Source organism: Oryctolagus cuniculus, chromosome 17, assembly GCF_964237555.1.
Source record: "Oryctolagus cuniculus chromosome 17, mOryCun1.1, whole genome shotgun sequence".
NCBI classification, from domain to species: domain Eukaryota; kingdom Metazoa; phylum Chordata; class Mammalia; order Lagomorpha; family Leporidae; genus Oryctolagus; species Oryctolagus cuniculus.
In genome coordinates, this window is record NC_091448.1 from 31,958,465 (window position 1) to 31,981,393 (window position 22,929).

Consider the following 22,929-nt stretch of genomic DNA (forward strand, 5'->3'; position numbering starts at 1 on the left):
TTGATTTTATATACAGAAGACCAACTCTATACTAAGTAGAGATTTCAACTATTTGCACCCACACAGACACACAGTTTAAAGTACAGTTTGAATTCTCACAGTACACCTCATTAAGTACAGAGGTTCATCATGGGGAGCAAGTGCACAGTGACTCCTGCTGTTGATTTAACAACTGACACTCTTATTTATAATGTCAATGATCACCCGACGCTCTTGATATAGCCGCCAAGGATATGGAAGCCTTTTGAGTCTGCAAACTCTGTCGGTTTTTAGACAGGGCCATATGCAAAGTGAAAGTTCTCTCCTCCCTTCAGAGAAAAGTACATCTTCCTTTGATGGCCCCTTCTTTCTACTGGGGTCTCACTCACAGAGATCTTTCATACAGAACCGTTTTTTCCACTATGTCTTGGCTTTCCATGCCTGAAATGCTCTCATGGTATTTTCAGTCAGATCCGAATGCCTTAGGGGATGATTCTGAGGTCAGACTGCTGTTTAGGGCATTTGTCATTCTATGAGTCTGCTGTTTGTAGTTTCCCATGCCAGAACTTTCTCTCCTTTGTAATTCTATCCATTGTTATTACCAGGCACTTGGTCTTATTTATGTGATCCCTTTGACTTATGGTACTATCTATATGAACAATTCCATACTTAATAGGATCACTTTATCACAGAAGATGGGATTAGTGCCACCCAGCTAAAATGGGATTTGGAGTCCCATGGCAAGTTTTTAGCTTCACCCTTAGGGGTGAGTCTGTGTAAATGTGTGCCAATCTGTACAGATCCTCTCTCTCTCATTCCCATTCTTATTTTTAACTGGGATCTATTTTCAATTGACTTAATACATCTATAATTAATTCTATGTTAATAAGGAGTTCAACCAATGGTATTAAGTAGAGAAAAGAGAAATAAAAAATAAAATGAAATAATAAACTGTTTCTTGACAGTCAAGACAAGGACTGTTCAAGTAATTGCTTCTCATAGTGTCAGTTTCACTTCTACAGGTTTCCTTTTAGGTGCTCTGTTAGTTGTCACAGATCAGGGAGAACATATGGTATTTGTCCCTTTGGGACTGTTTAATTTCACTAAGTATGATATTTTCCAGATTCATCCATTTAGCTGTAAATGACAAGATCTCGGGGTTTTTTTTTAACCATTGTGTAGTATTCCATAGAGTACATAACCCATAGTTTCTTTATCCAGTCTTCTGTTGATGGGCATTAAGGTTGATTCCATGTCTTGGCTATTGTGAACTGAGCTGCAATAAACATGGAGATGCACATGACTCTTTTATTTGCTGATTTCATTTCCTTTGGGTAAATTCCGAGGAGTGGGATGGCTGGGTTGTATGGTAGGACTAGATTCAGATTTCTGAGGTATTGCCAAACTGTCTTCCATAGTGGCTTTACCAGTTTGCATTCCCACCAATAGTGGATAGGGTACCTTTTTCCCCATATCCTTGCCAGCATTTGTTGTTTGATTTCTGTATGAAAACCATTCTAACTGGGGTGAGGTGAAACCTCATTATAGTTTTGGTTTGCATCTCCCTGATGGCTAGTGATCCTGAGCATTTTTTCATGTGTCTGTAGGCCATTTGGATTTTCTTTATTGAGAAATGTCTATTTAAGTCCTTTGCCCATTTCTTGGGTTGTTTGCTTTGCTATTGTTGAGTTGTTCCATCACTTTTTATGTTCTGATTACTAATCCTTGATCAGTTGTATTGCTTGCAAATAATGTCTCCCATGTTGGTTGCTTCTTTATTTTCCTTTTTTTTTTTTTTTTTTTTTTTTTTGCAAGGGAAAGCGTTTATTGGGGAAAACCCAGCAGACCGGAGGGAAGGGACAAAGAGGGCAAAAGAGAAAGAAGGAGAGTGTAAGAGAGAAGGAGAGAGAGAGAGAGGAGAGGAGCTAGCAAGGAGAGAAGAGAGAGACGAGAGAAGAGAGAGCTAGCAGGAGAGGGCAGAGAGCAGGAGAGAAGAGTGCCTCTTTATTTTCCTATTACTTTCACTGTACAGAAGCTTCTCAATTTTATGTAATCTCACTTGTTAATCTTGGTTGGTATTGCCTGTGCCTCTGGGGTCTTTTCCAGGAACTCTCTGCTTAGGCTGATGTCTTGCAGGGTTTTCTCAGTGCTTTCTAGTAATATGATGGTATAGGGTCATATATTTAGGTCTTTAATCCATTTTGAATGGATTTTTGTGTAAGCTGAAAGGTAGGGGTCTTGCTTCATATTTCTGCATGTGTAAATCCAGTTTTCCCAGTATCTTTGTTGAAGAGACTGTCCTTGCTCCAGGGAATAGGTTTAGCTCCTTGGTCGAATATAAGTTGGTTGTAGGTGGTTGGATTGATTTCTGGCATTTCTATTCTTTTCCATTGATCTATCCATCTGTTTTTGTACCAGTACCAGGTTGTTTTGATTATAACTGCCTTGTAGTATGTCTTGAAATCTGGTATTGTTATGCCTCTGGCTTTATTTTTGTTGTATAAGATTGCTTTAGCTATTCGAGGCCTCTTGTGATTCCAAATTTCAACATCATTTTTTCTAGATCTGAGAAGAATTTCTTTGGTATTTTGATTGGTATTGCATTGAATCTGTAAATTATTTCAGGAAGAATAGACATCTTGATGATATTGATTCTTCTAATCCATGAACATGGAAGTTTTTTTCCATTTTTTTTGTCTTCTTCTATTTCTTTCTTTAAAGTTTTGTAATTCTCATCATAGGTATCTTTGACCTCCTTGGTTAAATGTATTCCAATGTATTTAATATTTCTGTAGTTATTGTAAATGGTATTGATCTTAGAAGTTCTTTCTCAGCCATGGCATTATCTGTGTATACAAAGGCTGTTTTGTGTGTGTGTGTGTGTGTGTGTTGATTTTATATCCTGCTATTTTGCCAAACTCTTTTAAGAGTTCCAGTAGTCTCCTAGTAGAGTCTTTTGGTTCCCCTATGTATATAATCATATCATCTGCAAATAAGGATAGTTTGACTTCATCCTTACCAGTCTGAATCTCTTTGATTTCTCTTTCTTACCTGATGGCTCTGGCTAAAATTTCCAGAACTACATTGAATAGCAATGGAGGGTGAACCTCCTTGTCTGGTTCCAGACCTCAGTGGCAGTGCTTCCAGTTTTTCACCATTCGATAGGATGTTGGCTGTGGGTTTGTCATAGATTGCCTTAACTGTGTTGAGGAATGTTCCTTCTGTACCCAATTTGCATAGAGTTTTCATCATGAAAGGGTGTTGTATTTTATCAAATGCTTTCTCTGCATCTATTGAGATAACCATATGGTTTTTATTCAGGAGTTTATTAGTGTGCTGTATCACATTAATTGATTTGCAAATGTTGAACCATCCTTGCATACCAGGGATAAATCCCACTTGGTCTGGGTGAATGACCTTCCTGATGTGTTGTTGAATTTTATTGGCCAGAATTTTGATGAGGAGTTTTGTGTCTGTGTTCATCAGGGAAATTGGTCTGTAGTTTTCTTTCTCTGTTGCATCCTTTCCAATGTAGGGATTAAGGTGATGCTGGTTTCATAGAAGGAATCTGGGAGTATTCACTCCCCTTTCAATTGTTTTAAATAGCTTGAGAAGAACTGGAGTTAGTTCTTTAAATGTTTGGAAGAATTCAACAGTGAAGCCATCCAGTGCTGGGCTTTTCTTTGTTGAGAGGGACTTTATTACTGACTCAATTTCTGTCTCAATTATGGGTCTGTTTAGGTTTTTTATGTCTTCATGTCTCATTTTAGGTAGCTTGTATGTGTCCAAGAATTTATCCATTTTTGATAGATTTCCCTGTTTGCTGGTATACAACTCTTTGTAGTAATTTCTAATGATTCTTTTTATTTCTGTAGTGTCTGTTGATACAGTTCCTTTTTCATCTCTAATTTTGATTTTGGTCTTCTCTCTCCATTTTTGGTTGGGCCAATGGTGTGTCAATTTTGCTTATTTTTTTCAAAAAACCAGGTCTTCGTTTTGCTGATCTTTTGTATTGTTTTTTGTTTGTTTAATTTTGTTGATTTCTTCTCTGATTTTAATTATTTCTTTACTGGTTTTGGGTTTAGTTTGCTGTTTTTTTTTTTTTTCTAGGTCCTTCAGGTGCAGATAGTTCATTTATTTGGTGCCTTTCCAGTTTCTTGATGTAGGCACCAATTGCTATAAACTTTCCTCTTAATACTTCTTTTGCTATATCCCACAAATTTTGGTATGCTGTATTGTCATCTTCGTTTATTTCCAGAAATTTTTTTATTTCTCTTTCGATTTCTTCTATGATCCATTCTTCATTCAGTAACATGTTGTTCATTGTCCATGTATTAGCATATGATGTAGGGATTCTTGAGTTGTTCATTTCCAGCTTCATTGCATTGTGGTCCGAAAAGATGCATGGTATGACTGATTTTTTTTTTATTTTTAATTTTTTTTTATTTTTTATTTTTTGACAGGTAGAGTGGACAGTGAGAGAGAGAGACAGAGAGAAAGGTCTTCCTTTGCCGTTGGTTCACCCTCCAATGGCCGCTGCGGCCGGCGCACCGAGCTGATCCGATGGCAGGAGCCAGGAGCCAGGTGCTTTTCCTGGTCTCCCATGGGGTGCAGGGCCCAAGCACCTGGGCCATCCTCCACTGCACTCCCTGGCCACAGCAGAGGGCTGGCCTGGAAGAGGGGCAACCGGGACAGAATCCGGCGCCCCAACCGGGACTAGAACCCGGTGTGCCGGCGCCGCTAGGCAGAGGATTAGTCTAGTGAGCCACGGCGCCGGCCAGGTATGACTGATTTTTTTTGAAATTTGCTTTATAGCCTATCATGTGATCAATCCTAGAGAAAGTTCCATGTAGAGAGAGACATATGTGTACTCTTTGTCTGTAGGGTGGAAGGCAACCACTGTTTTGATGTATGTCAGAATTGATTAGTTTTGTCAGTTCTTGATCCTTCAGTAAGTCTGACTTCTTTTGCCAGGAGTTTCCTCTGGGTCTCCCTTGTGAGTGCAGGGACCCAAGGACTTGAGCCATCTTCTACTCCTTTCCCAGGCCATAGCAAAGAGCTGGATCAAATGTGGAACAGCCAGGACCCAAACTGGCACCCATATTGGATGCCGGCACCTCAGATGGGGACTTTACCTCCTCCGCCACAACGCTGACCCCCATAGCTTTTTCAAAGTAACAGTTAATTTCATTTTACAGATAAGAAAATTAAGATTCCAAGTGAGTTGCCAAAGATTCACAGCTAATAAGTAGCAAACCTAATTCTTTTTACTCAGATTTTCTGACTGATAATTCATTTCCAATATACTGAACTTTTTCCTACCATAGTTTGAACTGCTATCATTTATAACATTCTACAACCAGAATCTCAGGGCATTATTTATAAGAGTGTAGTAGAGAAAGGTATGGATATAGAGAAAAGACGAGGGTAGTAATTTAAGGCTAACTGAAAATATCAGTGATTTTTAAAAACTCGCTTCAAAATCATTTCACTCTAACTCTGAGGTCACTGTGTAATGTCTGAAGCTCTCTCAGGCAGGGATTCACTCTCAGTCTTACAGCCAAGCTCAGAATAAGATCTTCTTGTTCAAGTGCAAATGTGTTTCACTGGGTTACATGTAACTCTCTTCAGTCTTTTGGATTTAATTAAGTCAGTCAAGGGAGCCACAATTTATCCATATGTCACATCATCACACTAAGTTATTATTTGGTTGATAATGTGCAAATGCTCCAACATGCTTGATTTCCTCATTAATATATCTGAGAGAGATGCTGAATATGTAGTGTGGTTCATTCTCTTTGCTTGCTTTCAGAAGTAAATGTATCCTGGTGTTTAAATATAGAAAATCCCTACTTTTCCTTAAAGCTAAAGGCAAACCACTGAATCAGCAGTGAGAGTGGACAGCTAGCTCTGGCTATATTGCATAAACTGAGTTTGAATGCTAAGTAGCTGTGGGACTAGGTGAGACATCATGACCGCCCTTTAAACCAGGAAACTATCCTACTTAAAATAGCAGCACAGACAGAAGGCATTTATTACTATTCTTAGAATTTTCTCTGAATAAAATCTCTGATTTTCCTTCTAAATAATGAATGAAATGAAAAAATCATTGAGTCTCAATTGCATTCAATGCCTTTGCTCCCCTGTAAACCGCATCTGATAGGTTTGACAATGCTGAAAAATGACAATGAGTACCAGGCATAGGCTGTCCTTGAGAAAACTCTGTACAATCTTACCACATGGCCAGAGCACCTCATCCAGACCCTCCTGTGTCTACCAGCATGGAATGAAGAACGGGAAGTGGGACTGGAGCTTGAAGACAGAGGAACTAGGGTAGGAATCCAAGGGTCTTGCCAATGCCTGCAAGGGGAAGACTGGAAGAAAAGAGTATAGAATTTAGCAAGATGAATCCCTAAAATCTTTATAAAAATTACAGTTACAACTTCTTTAACTTTCTTCTTCAGTTCATTAAATACCATCTTGTTGCTATGTAATCTAGGTCAGATGCTCCTGACATTTGTATAGCAAACCTGATCTGGAAGTTTTAGAAGAAAGGTGGAGAAGTTTTACATTTCAGCTATAATTTTAATGGGTAAAGTGCATTTTCCATCAGTGTTTAACTGAGAGAGAGGACTGCCCTTCTCATGGGTGGGTCCTATCACAGCTGTAGGTCTTCATTATTATGTTTGAATGTGCAAATACAATGAACCTCCTCATTTTTTCTGTACCCAGTATTTTTAATTCTCCCTGTAACTAATTACAAATAATTCTCTCTCCAGTATCAAGATTTGATACCATGAAGTTATGGAGATATACCAAGGAGGCTTTTCCATTTGTCAAATTGGTAGGGTATTGCTTTTAATTTATTTGTATTTTCATTTTATTTGAAAGGCAGAGACACACAAACACACACAAAGACAGGCAGATAGAGGTCTTATTTCTACTGCTTCAGTCCTCAAATGCCTGACACAGCCAGGACTAGGCCAAGCCGAAGCCAGCAGCCTGAAATTCAATCCAGGTTTCCCATGTGAGACTCAAATACTTAAGCCACCACCTATTGCCTCCCTGAAGTCACATTAGCAGAAAATTTTATCAAAAGCAGAGCCCAGACTGGAATCAGCACTCAGACATGGAATATGGGTGTCCCAAGAAGAATCTTAATTGCCGCACCACATTCCCATGCCTATGATACATATTTTGTGGGGATAGGAAGATGAATAATTTGGCAGGAGACATTTCCCCCAGAATATCATCTAAGGAATTCAGGCTATAATGGCAGTGCGGAAAGAGGTCTTGGAGAAGACTGACGGTCTCTTCAGAGATTTAGTTATTTCACAGTTAACTGAGGGTGAGAGGACCATTTCTGAAACTTTGTCTTAGGGTCTCAAAATTCAACTTGAGCTTGGATTCAAACTCCAAACAGAAATATTTCTGGAGGATTTTATGAAAACCCGTTTTGATTATCACTCATGAGAAAAAAAAAGAAAGGGGAAAGAGGGGAGTTTTCTCTATAGTTTGACTACCAATGCTATCCAGACTCCTCCTTCAAATCACCCTCTACAGCAAGGGTAGATGGGGGGCACCTAGGGTAATCCAAGGATCAAAAGAAACATCTCATTGACTTTGTCCAGAGAAAACCAGAAAAGATACAGGGTTCTATTAATGAGTAAAGCACATCCACATTAGGGTTTTTGGTTTTCTGTAAAGCATATGTTCCTGTTAAATAATGTTTCATTGCTCCCTCAGGAAAAGGAAAGGTCACACATATTGACTCTGAACTTTAGAAACAACGTCCAATACAAACCAGGAGCAACTAGGTAGGAAAAACAAGGATTTTGTCTTTGTGGTACAGATGTCTAAGTGCTAAGCGCTCTATTAGCCTCTCAATATCTTAGCATGTGAGACCAGAAAGTAGCCTTTAAGATCATCTGACTCCCTCACTTAGCAAAGGACAAAGCTGAATATGTCTTTAAAAGGGATGTGTGGTGGTTAAGATGCCACTTGTTATGCCCACATACCATAACAGAAGGTCTAGGTTCAAGTCTCAGGGCCTCTTACAATTCAGCTTCCTGGTAATGTGCACCTTGGGAGGCAGCAATTGATGACTCCAGTACTTGGGTCCATGCCAACCACTTGGGAGACCAAGATTGAATTCCAGGCTCCTGGCTTTGGACTGGCCCAATTCCAGCTGTTGCAGGCATTTGGGGAGTAAACCTACAGGTAGATGCTATTCCCATTCCCCATGCTTTTCAAATGTATTTAAAATATTTGAAAAGGCCAAGAGAGTCTTCCAGAAGACTTCAGTTGCTGTCAAGAGACATTACAAATCAAGGAAAAGGCAGCCTGCCTTCTTTTCAATTCATAGGGTAGGTGTGAATCCCACCAAAGAAGTTAAAGCTTTCTTGCTGGTTTACTGCTTATTTTGAAGCTGACAAAGGCTAAGGAAGCCCATTGTGAAATGTTTGTTTGAAGGGCCAGAATCTAAACTTCCACTCCGTGTCATGGTCACTTTTTTAAAAGATGATGACAGATTGGAGCCACAGGAGGGGAGAGACTCTGGCAATGCTAAGAACAGGAGGACTTCAGACGAGGATGCCCTTTCTTTCTGGTGTGATTCCTGCGGCTGCTGTTGTTTTCATGTGCTCCTAGGGGTATCTATCACCATGGCTGGGGACAAGGCTGAGAATGTGGTGGACAATATGACAACAATTTCCTTCCTGGTGTGTCTTTGAATGGTCAGCACAGTCAACACGGAATCAGACAGTTCATAGCTGCACTGTTGCTGTTGACAACTTCATTATGCCTGTGATATTCAGTTGGGTAATTCATTTCCTGAGCATGGCACTATCTCCTGATATGCCTAATGGGTTGAATGTAATTTTCTAAGCTTTTGAAGATGAAATGCCTCCTGTTGTGCTTAGCTTTGCCCTAATATGGGAAACAATGACCACTACCACTGGGAAATCGTATTGTCGTGTTCAGCTTTTTAGTGCAGGTCGGTTCTCCAAACCACAAAGGCAGGAAATATTAGTGATTGGAATGATACGCTCTATGTTGGTCACTTATTGTCCCTTGTCACTGTTTTTTTTTTTTTTTTTTTGCCTGCTTCTGCATTTAACCTTCATGTGACCAGGGCATTCTACTAAATAAAATGGTCTTGACAAAGACATAAAATTAAATATTGGTTTTGGAAGTCAAGTTGGCTTTGTCACGATATGCCTAACAGTTACAAATGCTGTTCTGAAATGGAAGAACCAGATGGAAAACAAGAAATGTGACCCATGCATACAATCTGACAATGAAGCCGTAATTTTTCTTTCAATTGGAAAAAAGTGTAAAATATATTCTTCTAAATTCTCTTTCACTCTGTTCATTTAAGCATATATGTGTTGAAAATTCATCTACCATGTACATCTACATCCCCAATCCAGAAGCCATGGGGACAACTTAGAGGTTAATGAAGCGTGTCCTGCCCGATAGATATTTCAATCCAGTTACAATAATAGATAGTTCTCCAAGTAACTCTACTGAAAGTAGGCTGTGCATAAGTGCTAATGTCATTGCAAATACTACAATGAGAGAGGAGAAAGACACTTGTTCCAATTTGGGACATCAAAGAGTGGTGTAATCTTTAAGATTACCTGCCCAGCCGATTTGAATTACTTTAAGATAATTTTGTCTCCTAAGAATCTTATTTGCATCGGCTTCTAAGTTCTGAGAGTTAGGACTCATCTGATTTCTAAGTGTTTCTTGGTCATCATTGATAATGATCGTTTCTACAAATCCCAAGTGAAAATGGAGATGGGAGCATAAACATAAATCTGAGACTCTCAGCTTATTCTTTTATCCTATTATCTACCACCACAACTTGACTTTCTGAAACAAAATTCTACTAGGCGGATTCCTATTGGCAGCTAGAAAACTGAGACTGAATCTGTGCTACTATTTTTAGCCATGAATACTTTTTAAAAAAAAAAATTATTTATTTGAAAGGCAGTTACAGAGAGGTACAGAGACAGACACAGAGGTCTTCCATCCACTGGTTCACACCCCAGATGGCTGCAATGGCCAGAGCTATGTCGATCTGAAGGCAGGAGCCAGGGGCTTCTTTCAGGTCACCCATGTGGGTACAGGGGCCCAAGGACTTGGGCAATCTTCCTCTGCTTTCCCAGGCCATAGTAGAGAGCTAGATCAGAAGTGGAGTAGCTGAGACTCGGACTGGCACCCTTACGGGATGCCGGCACTGCAGGCTGCAGCTTCACCTGCTATGCCATAGCACCGGCCCCCATAAATACTTTTGACATTAACATTTTGTAGCCGAGATGCCAGTTAAGACACCCATGTCCCGTACTGGTGCCTGGGTTCAATACTTAGCCCCACTCCTAACTCTAGCTTCCTACCAATGCTGACTCTGGGAGGCAGTGGTGATGCCTCAAGTAATTGAGTGTCCGCCACCCTTTTGGGAAACCTGAATTGAAGTCTCAATCCTTAGCTTCAGACTCTGCCTCTGGGCCACTGCAGGCATTTGGAGAATGAATCAGCAGACAGGAGCTCACTCCCTCTTCCTCTCTGTCTGCCTCTGAAACAAACAAACAAATAAAAAAGTAAACAACAATTTTTAAAAAGAGAGGGGAAGGAGGAGCAAGCAAAACATAGGCAGATGAGGAAGAAGAGGAGGACTCTGCCTAAAATTCAGCAAAGCCCTTTATTTAGTATTTTGACTCATCATCTTGATCACTATGACGTGTCTACTGAACACTTACATTATGGACTCTAGTTCTCCTGATTGTTGAAATTTCCAATGATATACAGTTTGATAGGTAAATGTACACATAAATCTGACACTGGAGAAGTTAAAACCATGCTGTCTGCTAATGGCTTGATGGTCTTAATCTGAGCAAACTTTTTCTGGCTCATGAATTATCAACCCCTAAGGCACTAACCCTTTCATTTTAAAATTTTAATTATTTGAATATTCTGCACCACATTCTTAACACTGGTGAAGGCAGAAAATTCATCTTTGGCTTTGAATTGCCAACAAAAGACCTCACCAGAGAAAAGACCAAGATGAGTGTTGTAAGTGAAGAGGAAGCCCAGTGTCTCCTTGCTGGACCATGTCCTGTACCATAGTGTGCTGCAGTCCAAGTCCCACCATACACAGGCATGACCAAGACCCAGTGAGCAACTCAGTTACTGCACATGTGATTCATTACAACCAAATCTACTACATCAAAGAACGTGAATGTCCTGGCAATGGCTGTACGAAGCAACCTGTGTGGACTCCACTTGGAGAGATTTAGGTGAATACTGCCACCTATTGATAGGTGGAATATATGAGACAAATATATAACTGACATGACAGTGTGCTAATCCTTTAGGAGCAGATCTCGTTATTTAATTGGTCAAAGCATTTTCACAGCCCTAAGTTCACAATTCTCAGTATGTTTGTGGTGAAAAATAGGTATGCTGCACTAATTCAAAACAACTCACAAAATGTATTTCTGATGAGGCAAAAGAGGGAGTTTGGAACTTTGCAGTCAGAGACCTGGGTTTGAGTCCCAGTTCAGCCCCTTTGTGCATATAAACAAATGAATTAATCTCTCTGAACCTGAGTTTGCCCGTCAATGAAAAGTAGATAATCCTACTTTGTAGGGTGTGAGAACTCACTGATACTGCTGCATGGCACACAGAAGATTTTGATCAATGGCAGCATTTATTACTATTTTTCTACCAAGCTATTAAAAGTAACTAGTTATGAGGCGATGATTGGTAATATGAAAAAAATCATGCATTAGACTCTGGTGAACTCGTCCACATGGTTCAATTATCCTTTGGCAACGCTACTTGTCTAGTAGAGTATCTCTGACATCCAAAAGTGGGACAGTGTGAATGTAAATATTAGAATTTTAAGTGTGCCAATTGAGAAAATGGGGATAAATGGCTTCATTACCCAATGTCTCCTGCCTGCCCTAGAGGATATAGGGCCAAGCAGATAAAGAATTATGATAAAACCTTGGGGCTGCGTATCAATGGGGCTTTGTGACCTGCTGGATAAGGTCGGGACTTAGAGCCACACTGAGCAGGCTCACATTCCTTCCCCGGCATGCTGTGGGGGATCCTGGGTTCATACAGACAATAGGGGATTCATAGCTTGAGAATTCTAATGATGACTGAAAGGAGGGTGGCAGCCAGAACAAGAAGACTTTTCAGAAGCAGGGCTTCTGATTATCACATCGGTGCTGCAGCCCAGCAAGACGCTGCTGTGGCAAGTCAGGAGCCTTTCCTGGAAAGCTTTCAGTGAAGTGTTTGTAACCTCCTTCAGAGAATCCCATTTCGCAAAAAATGGGACCCTGGAAAATCTCGCATGATTAGTTCAGATAAACACTCAGCCACTGCATCCACTAGCGCTCCTACGGACCATCACTTAGGGAAGTATCTTTTTGAATGGCATGTGTCTCCATGACTTGAGAGAAAAAAAAATCCCAAAAGTAGGTTTCTCTGCATATTTGGGGACTGTTCATTTTCATCTGAAAGGTCAACCAGTGCTTAAAAACAAAATAATCAAGAAATAACATGCCCATGAGCAGTGAGCAGGCTGCACCCTTTGAAAAGGTCTGCTTTACGCTGAATAGCCACGGCCCTCCCCCACCCTTTTCTTTTTTCTTTGGGGCTTAGAAATTCAGAGGGAGGAGGAGGAAGAGTTTCACATTCATTACTAACAACTTCTCACATAATAAGCATGTTCAGATACACCCTGGGGTGTTAGTTTTCTTTTCCTATTTTTTGTCCTCTTTTTAGCAGCTTTCGATAAGTAGCACATTTTATTTTTGAAAAAAGAACTGGAGCCCAGTATTGAGCAGCCGCGCCCTAAGGAAGGTCAAGAGATTAGGGAACGGAAGTAGGCTGGCCAGACTCTTTGCTGACCACGGTCAGAGACTGCCACTTTCTTATAATTTAATTTTGAGACTCTAATGAAAAGGCATCCCCATTAAAAGAAGAAGAAAAAAGCCTTTCTAAAAAAGGAGTAAAAAATTCTTCAAAAACAGCCATCCAAAAGTGATCAATTTAAATTTCTGTCTTACACACAAACCACATGGAACAAACCACAGGGCAGACATGCATTTGCAATGATATATGGACATTATCAAAATACGAGCAGGATTTTTAAGGGTAGCATGGACATTACTAGCTTCTGATATTGGTGGGCTTTGGCCTGATTTGACAAATATTCTGAAATTCTAACCGTTGCAGTTTACATATTAGAGAACTAATATGGAACTAAAAGGAACCTCTTTGAATCTGAGTAGTCCAACTTCGTCTTACAAGTGAGAAAACAGAGGCCTAATGATAAAAAGTTATTTGGCCAAGGTCACAAAGCTGGAGGGGAGCAGCTCAAGAACTCAAGCTGAGACTCCTCATTCCTAGTCCCATGTGGTTTCCACTGAGCTGCACAGTTTCACAGAGGGATAGGCTGTGACACAGCGGTTAAGACTGCCACATCCATATCAGAGGGCCTGGGTCTGAGTCCTAGATCTGTTCACAAACCCGGCTTCCACCCATGTGGGAGGCCTGCACTGAGTTCCCTCCCAGCTCCCAGCTTCAGCCCTGGCTGTTGCAAGGAAATGAGCCAATGGAGGGGAGTTCTCTATTCGTGTGTATCGCTTTCTCTCTCTCAAGTAAATAAATCAATAATTTGTTAAAAAATATACCAATTAGAGCCGGCGCCGCGGCTCACTAGGCTAATCCTCCGCCTAGCAGCGCCGGCACACCGGGTTCTAGTCCCGGTCGGGGCGCCGGATTCTGTCCCGGTTGCCCCTCTTCCAGGCCAGCCCTCTGCTGTGGCCCGGGAGTGCAGTGGAGGATGGCCCAGGTGCTTGGGCCCTGCACCCCATGGGAGACCAGGAAAAGCACCTGGCTCCTGGCTCCTGCCATCGGATTGGTGCGGTGCGCCGGCCGCAGCGCGCCGGCCGCGGCGGCCATTGGAGGGTGAACCAACGGCAAAGGAAGACCTTTCTCTCTGTCTCTCTCTCTCACTGTCCACTCTGCCTGTCAAAAAAAAAAATATATATATATACCAATTAGAAACTGCAAACCCTCATATTTAATGGAGGAAGTCCTCTTTCTAAGGAATTTGTACATATTCCCCTCGCAAATGACCCTGCATGTTGCTAAAGGAAGTTCATTGTCACAGCCTATACTGACTTTACCTGGTGCTAAATGGTTTCTTCAAAGCACTTGAGGCACATCATGTAGCTCCATGGACCCAGTCCTCTTCTCTTCTATCTTGAAAAAGTATGCAGATGATTGCTTGAATGCCCGAATTACTTCTGGTGTGTGCCCTGGGATCAATTAATACCATCATCACCCATCATCACATAGGTTAAAATTCTAAAAGTCACTTTCAGCTTCCTTCTCTCTGTCATCCTCCCCTATACCCACCTGTACTGCTGACAAGTCCAATAAATTCTACCTCCAAAGTATGTCCCACTTTCATCTCCTAATTTGTATTTCACAGGCCCTCACATTCAGTGTCTTCCTGTGTTGAGGTTCTTATCACTTCAATTCACTGTCCACACTGGCTAGACCAGAGGGATCTTAATCCACTGCACTGCCATTTTCCTGCTGAGATCCTTGTCATCTATCATGCGAAACTCTTTCACATTCACCTCAAACCCTCCCCAGCCTGGCCCATGCCTACTTTTTGAGACAAACTCTATTAGATCTTCCCAACACCACTGAACCATGTTCTTAGACTTTGCCATGGCTCCATCCCCTTTTCTTCATTCCTCCAGACCCAGTTCAAATGCAAACTCTTCTGTGAATATTCCTAAGCATTCCAGAAGGAAATAATATTCATAATTCTTTTGTATGCCTCAATATACTTCTCATTCCTTTTAATGACACTTAATTAGTTCTTCCTTGTAATCAGTTACATCTCTCGTGGAATATATTTCTTTCATCTTTGGAAAGATGACTTACTCATCTTTGTACCTCTTTACCTCTTTCTACCATATTTCTCTGTCCAATGTTTTTCCTTGCTTATTTTTTTGTTTTGTTTTTTAAAGTTTTCTTATTTATTTGAACAGCAAACTTACAGAGAGAGAGAGGTCTTCCATCTTCTGGATCACTCCCTAGGTGGCTGCAATGGCTGAAGCTGTGTCAATCGTAAGCCAGGAACCAGGAGCTTGCTCCAGGTCTCCCAAGCTGGTGCAGGGGTCCAAGGACTTGGGCCATCTTCCTCTGCTTTTCCAGGCCATAGCAGAGAGCTGGGTCAGAAGTGGAGCAGCTGGAACACAAACCGTGCTCATATGGGATGCCAGCACTGCAGGTGGCAGCTTTACCCACTATGCCACAGCGCCATCCCCACTTTTCCTTGCTAATAACATTATTGAGCACTATCTGCATTATATGAGGTTAGGACATAAGGGCTGGTGGAGGAAGACTCAAACTAAAATGCAATCCCTGCCTTCAAGAGAGTTTTTAATCTAGTCTGTGAGACACATTCACAAATAACCCAGACAAATGAAATATGAGTAATTGTGGGGGTGGAATTGGGTGGAGTTGAAGTTCTGAGTGGGGAACAAACATTCTCACTGTTCCAAATAGGAACACTGGTTTTATGACACAAGGATACGGTAGTGGGGAGGGGTAGAGGGAAAGAAAAGACAAGGCTGCTTTTAGATCACAATTCTATGCTGTACTCTTTATTATGGTCTTTTCTGGACCTGGTTGACCTAATCCATCCTTCCCATTAAACCAGAGTAATCTTCCTAAAGCAAAACTCTGATCATTTCACTCCTTATTCAAATACTTGGTACTGAATCAAGCATCAGATAATTAATTGCAGGTTTATGTTAGGAGTATAGAGATACCACTTTGTAGAGACAAGACAAATTCTAGGAAACAGCTAGAAAACAGAAGGCAAGATCATGCTGTAAAAGTGCTGTGGAGTGGGGTACAAAGTAAGAATGTGAGTGATATGGGTTGAGATTAATCATAAAGGTTAATTGCAGGAGGTGAGCCTTAAGTGAATGACCACTTGGCAAGAAAGTTTAGATGTGCCAAGAGAACTTTAAGGTTGCTCTTAATTCTGAGACCATCCTCCATTAGTCTTTGAGTTGGTTTCTTTATGTTGTCAATAAATGCATTCTAAGCACGTAGATCTCTCCTTCTCTCCCTCTCCCTCTCCCTCTCTAAATATTTATTGAATGCCTTCTTTGTGCCAGGAACTCTGCTAAACACTGAAAATAAGAGACTTTGCACTTAAACTCGTACAGTATAATAGGGATAATGGATGTTAAACAAGTTAGGTGTAATAAAATGTGATAGATATATAATGGGAGGCTATATGATGCCATATTCTTAGACTACAGAGCAGGGAATCTAACAGCCTAGTCCCAGAAAATTATCCCTGAGAGGTGCTGTTTCAAGTAAGATTTCAAGGCTGTCTGGGAGTTAGCCAAAGGTGACTGGGCATCCAGGCAGAAGAACACCACGTGTGAAGGACTGGCATTAAAACAGTTTGGCATGTCTAAGGATCTGAAAGATACTCAAAAAGACTGCAACATGGAGTGCAAGTAGAAAGGTGGTGAAAAATTAGACTTGAGAGGTAGGTGAAGCTAGAATATGGAGAATTTTACTAAGGTATGTCAAAGAATTTATACTTCAACAATAGGCTTCGAGTAGCATTAAGTATGGGGTACTATGAAGTACACTAATAAATATTCATTGAATAGGGGATTAATGAGTAAATCTTTGCAATGGACCTGGACTTCTTGACTCAGATATGAGTACTGACTATTCTTATACAAAATGCCTGGGACCAGAAGTGTTTTTGGAAATGTGGATTTTAGAATATTTACAGATACAATGAGGTACTTGGGTATGGAGACCCAAGTCTAAACATGAAATTTACTGATACTTCATATACACCATATACACATAGACTTGATGCAACTTCTAAGGTATGTTTAAAACAATTTTGTGCATGCAACAGAATTTCATGAATTCAGATTTTCTACTTCTGGCATCAAGTTGGCATTAAAGTTTTAGATTCTGGAGCATTCCACATTTTGCATTTTTAGATTAGGGATGCTCAAAACCTGCATTTACTCCAGGAAGTGGTGTTACTCTTATAAGAGGCATTGTCTGCTTAGGTTTTCCAAGCAGATTGAACTCATGACTCCCTAGAGATGGCCCCTATCCTTAGTAGTTGCTCTGAGTCACCTGGCTTAGCCCAGCAAATAGAAGGTAAGTAAATCTCCATCAAAGTCAAAGCTTTTCTACACAGAAGGATAACATTTTCCTGGCAATCATTTAGGCTTATGCTGCAAAATGGTAGCTTCTTTCTTTCTTAATCCTTGATAGAAAAAAATAAACCTGAATCTCAAGAGCATGAACATTCCCAAATTAGATTACACATGGCGATGCTTCCATGAACAAACACAGCCAGTGAGGCAAAGGGAGAATAGGTGTTCCAGAGAGAAATGTAGCCTTTCTAATAATTAAAAACAAACAAACAAACAAACAAACAAACAAAAAACAGAAAGCTAACTGGACCTCCTCCTTCAGACACCCAGACCTTGGAAATCTCAGCCTGGCCTCAGGTCCCATTTCTGGAACAGCTACTTGTTAGAACAGAGTGAGCTGTCAGGGGGTAAGGATGCCTCTAGGAAGGGGATTTATAGGAATGCAAGATGCCATGCCCAGGATCCTAAGTAATTGCCAGCTCAAAAATTAATGCTGTACCTTCTTTATTTATCATCAAGAGATATTACCCTGATTTGCTCCAGAGCAAATTTGATTTGGCTCTAGGTATAAATAACAGATCAGAGTCAGGGACTGGTATGAGGATGCAAAATTATTTCTGAAGTCATCACAGCAGCCAAACAACCATTTGGCAGGAAGAATCCCAATGGAGCTTTATGAGGACTCTTTATACTGTTGTTAGGGCCATGTGTATTTGGGGAGGGGGTATGCATGCATGCTCTCAATCAGTAAGGCCTCCCCAAAACAATAAAGTAGCCTGCAAAGGCCATTTGCCATTTTATTTCGGCAAGAGACATGGAAAATGCCTACATTTGCAGCTTTCTAGGAAATCTGGTTTATGTGTTTCATTAGTCATGTAAAGCATAATGCCGTGAAAAGAGCCAGGGACATCCATGTGTGGTTGCCATAGAGAAAGCCCTGGGATCTTCCCCCTTGAGCCTGAGTCCCATGTCTGCCAACTGCTTTCTTGGAACCTGCTTGGACAAAAACCTCAGCATAGGTCGAGCTGCCCTGATTGGATTTGGAGCTTTCTTAAGCTGTCCACTTGCTCCTGCTGGGAGCTTGTAAGGGATTGCACAGGTGTCCTTGGTGAAGGGGGTATGGCTGTCACCTATGTACTTCTGGTCCCAGGCAGCTGTGAGAATAAGGTTCTGTCTGGCCCCAGAAGTGCTGTAGATCATTTGCAGTCACAGATTGCTGGATGGGCTCTGGGATGCCTGCCATTGATGTAATGCAAAGCTAACTGGCTGACTTGCTTTCCTTTTGCTCACCCCTGACAGTTCAGATTCAGTCTTGTTTGCCATGAAGCTTGTTGTCCCTGCATGCCGTTCCAAATGGTCCTCACAGACATAATAGGCTAAACACAAACTGAAGTCATGGGATCCTTTTACTACACCCACAAGACTGAGAAATCAAACCTTCCCCGGGCTGCAGCAGTGAGAATACACCTAGATTGTGAGCCAAGCTGTTTCCCTCTCCCCTTCTTGCCCTGTGCATCATTTGTGCTTTTATTGTGCATTAAGAGAAGCTTAGTAATCATGGACTTCAGCTCTTGCCTGTAGTGATCCTGTTCGCATTTTATTCTTCACACAGAATAGGAAGGAGATTCGCTTGCTTTGCGCAGAGGCTGAGCCACAGGAGAAAGCAAAGCCAATGTGATTTATTGAATGAAAGCACTGGACAATTATCAACAACTTGTTCCTCTGCTGACTCAAACAACCTCAACTGGTAAGTCAAATCTATTGTATTTCTTCATATGAATTTGGGGCTTTCTTGATCACTAATTATTTTTTTAAATGTGTTTGTACTGCTGTGGTTTAAATGACATTAAAAAATCGGCATCCTCCAAAGTTAGCTGCAGGCAGTCCATGAAGAACACACACGAGCACACACGCAGTGGTCTGTAGCAGTAAATACACATCCATGGGGGAGGTACGGTGGCAGAGGGAGCCTCATTTATGACCATTGGGCATTTTGTTTGCAGCACACTTAAATCACATTAACTGCTTGCATAACTGATTAGCATGAGCCATGAAAAACAAATTACTGTGTTGTTTTATGAAATAATTTGCAATTGGTTCCCAAGTACCTTTAAAATACCTGTTGGGTCAGCAAAGATATGTCCCATCCTGCTGATAATCCTGAATAAAAACCCAGGCACATTTCTGTCTTTAATCCACTTTGCAACCTGGGCATGCAGGGTAGACCAGCATTCTATCCATCCTAGGTGAGGGAGCCCACAAATAGTATCATGACCATAATGCTGAGGACACTTGTCAAGGGAGCATGATAGATATGCATTTAAAGCCTCACTCGATCCACTGCCACTTTTGCATGTATGTTCTCTAAATATTTTCTTTGTTCCAGTATGCAACATGGTTAGTAGCATGCTCTGGGCTCAAAGCAGGGTATCATAAGTGTCTTGATATCCATGCTGATTGTTCACCTGGGCAAGGCCATGGGGAGTACCACTGCATTGGTAATCAAAGATGAGTTTGCTTCTGTGCTGGGCTCCAAAAATCTCCTACTCCTTTGATTTCTTCATTTCCTAAATAAGATGTAAGCTAATCTCTACAGAGAAAAAAAAAACAGATGGAGAAAAAATATTGCTTTTCCTACCCACCCTAACTCACCCCCTCCAGTCTCCTTTTTTCTTTGGCCACCACAAGGCTTTATGGCAGCATCAATCCATCTCTGGTGAGCTCAGAGTCCATATAAATGTCATATAGCATTTAATATCTTTGGTGCATTCTATCTGCCATATATCACTGGCCATACAGAAGAGGCTGTGGCCTTGGTGTTGACAAAGATGGATGATGTTAGAGCAGTGAGCAGCATGCTTCTCTAAATAAAAACCAAAGTTAGGAAATCTGAGAGATGGGTGAAGTTTTGCCATGTAAAAAGGATCCCAGGCCACTCGACCACAACAGCAGGGGTGCTCTGCCACATTATCTGGCTACTTCACAAATGAATGGGAAGGAGACAAAATTGTCCACTGGTTAGAGGACTGGTGAGAGATCAGGATAGTATGGAACTATTGTGTGTTCTCACACTGTGTGCTTTGGGAATGTCCCTTGGCCTCCTTGCATGTCCATCTCTCTATTCTTTCCATTCCTGGTTGTTTCAAAGAACCCATGCTAAGCTCAGTTAACATATACATGAGATACTATACAAGCATTTTTGTTAAAGGCTGCATTAGGTAATCAAGATTTTATTTTTTTAAAAGATTTATTTATTTATTTGAAAGAGTTACATAGAAAGAGGAGAAGCAGAGAGAGAGAGAGAGAGGGAGAGAGGTCTTCCATCCAATGGTTCACTCCCCAGTTGGCTGCAATGGCCGGAGATGCACCTATTAGAAGCTAGGAGCCAGGAGCTTCCTGCAGGTCTCCCACGCGGATGCAGGAGCTCAAGCATTTGGGCCATCTTCTTTTGGTTTCCCAGGCCATAGCAGAGAGATGGATAGGAAGTAGAGCAGCCGGGTCTCAAACCCGCGCCCAAATGGGATGCCAGCGCTTCAGGCCAGGGCATTAACCCGCTGTACCACAGCGCCGGCTCTATTTATGTACTTTAATCCATAGACATTCATCAGGAAAGCACAGATGAACATGCATGTAGGGATGAGGAGATGTGCTTTCCTTCCCCCATCTAAGAGATACAGAGCACAGTGGAAATTTGGGGGTTAGATGGGGAGACCAGAATTGAAAAGAAGCATTCAGAAGACTCCAATTCAAATAAATGGGTTATAGAAAATGGGATTTTTTTTTTTTCATTTCCCATGCTTACCATTTCAAGATCCTAAAGATTGTAATTGTGTTGAAACAAACAGGCGGGGCCAGCGCCGTGGCTCACATGGTTAATCCTCCACCTGCTGCGCCGGCATCCCATATGAGCGCCAGGTTCTAGTCCCGATAGCTCCTCTTCCAGTCCAGCTCTCTGCTGTGGCCTGTGAGGGCAGTGGAGGATGGTCCAAGTGCTTGGGCCCCTGCACCCACATGGGAGACCAGGAGGAAGCACCTGGCTCCTGGCTTCAGATCAGCGCAGCGCTGGCCGTAGCAGCCATTGGAGGAGTGAACCAACAGAAGGAATACTTTTCTCTCTGTCTATAATTCTAAAAAGAAAGAAAAAGAAAGAAACAAACAGGCAAGTACGTTTCATAGGGTAATTCAGATGTGGGGGAGGGAGCAACCGTGTATAGAACTTAGTCGACTTTTAGTTACTCAAATTACTCCCATTCCCATGCACATGGAATTAGTAGTTCCAAGTGTGCTGTGATTTGAGAAGTTCTAGAAGGCTTATTCCCCACCCCCCATATACACACACAATTGTACCACTTAGGGTACCTGAAATTATTTCATCAGAGAGTCAGTGAAGTATTGCTGTATTTTATAAAATATAAACATTTGGAAGAACAATAAATTAAGCCACTGATACCTTATTATAAATGAATGTATTAAGCTTTTTACCTCAAGTGTATCCCAAATGATGTTTAACATTTGTTATTACAAGGCCGGCGCCGCGGCTCACTAGGCTAATCCTCCGCCTAGCGGCGCTGGCACACCGGGTTCTAGTCCCGGTCGGGGTGCCGGATTCTGTCCCGGTTGCCCCTCTTCCAGGCCAGCCCTCTGCTGTAGCCAGGGAGTGCAGTGGAGGATGGCCCAGGTGCTTTGGCCCTGCACCCCATGGGAGACCAGGAAAAAGCACCTGGCTCCTGGCTCCTGCCATCGGATCAGAGCGCTGGCCGCGGCAGCCATTGGAGGGTGAACCAACAGCAAAGGAAGACCTTTCTCTCTGTCTCTCTCTCTCACTGTCCACTCTGCCTGTCAAAAAAAAAAAAAAAAAAACATTTGTTATTACAGTAATTATTCTGCTTTCTGTTTACTTCATTCTTGTCTTTAAGAACATTCCAGTAGCCTTTAGAGCAAGTCATTTCCATCTTTTTTATAGAATATTTGGATTAGACATTATCACCTAAATTTAGTTATAAACTCTTCAATGCCACATTGTGAAGAGCCAAACTCACTATCTGTTCCCATTCTAAACCCATTTTTCCACCTATATGTCTCTCTCATATTTTTTAAATTATTGGCAGAACTATGTTGTACCCCATCAACCAATGAGAATTAAAAACATTATCCTGAGCTTTCTTGAGTCCTTTAGCATCTCCATCCAATCACTAAGCAAGTTCTGCCCATCTTACTTCCTTTATCTTTTAAATCTATGCTTCCAGCTCTCTCTCTCCCTGTTGCCACAAGCTGCATTTAAGGTCACCAGCTCTCAGGGCTTTTTCAAGAGTCATTCCTGGTTTTCTGCTACCTATGTTTCCAACCCCTCCCCTTTCCAGCAATCTTCTGGCTGCTACCAGAGTAACTGTCTAAAGCTGCAAATGCAAACCTCAACTTTTACTTAGAGCTCTCTAGAGCTCCCCTAATGTATATAGTTCAAATCTGCATTTCTTGTCACAGCATATAGGCCCTGAATGGTCTAGCCCTGCTGAATCTCCAGGTTTCCCTTCCTAAGTCCCAGCATGGCTGGTGAAATGTTACCACTGTGACTGTCAGAGCCAAGATTTCAAATAGGATTCCCAGTGGAATTGATATGTCAACACCACCATGACCTTTCCTATCTCCATACCTTAACCTGGGCCTTTATACCCAGAATGCCCTTTTCTTTCCTTCCTGCTAG

General features: G+C 41.6%; 1 protein-coding gene and 1 long non-coding RNA gene across 2 annotated transcripts in view; one reads left to right on the forward strand and one right to left on the reverse strand.

The window, feature by feature from the left end:
- Positions 1-22,929, forward strand: part of ANKFN1 (ankyrin repeat and fibronectin type III domain containing 1) — a 522,795-nt gene that overhangs the window by 321,480 nt on the left and 178,386 nt on the right. Inside the window, exon 4 of the mRNA XM_051825489.2 lies at positions 18,841-18,975. Within this exon, the coding sequence (XP_051681449.2) occupies positions 18,841-18,975 (135 nt within the window). The remainder of the gene's footprint in view (positions 1-18,840; positions 18,976-22,929) is intronic.
- On the reverse strand, positions 1,758-21,020 carry LOC103351540 (uncharacterized). Its single transcript, XR_011383279.1, has 3 exons — positions 15,075-21,020; positions 14,187-14,318; positions 1,758-6,353 (listed from the first exon to the last, which is right to left on the reverse strand). It is a non-coding gene; the product is annotated as an uncharacterized lncRNA (long non-coding RNA).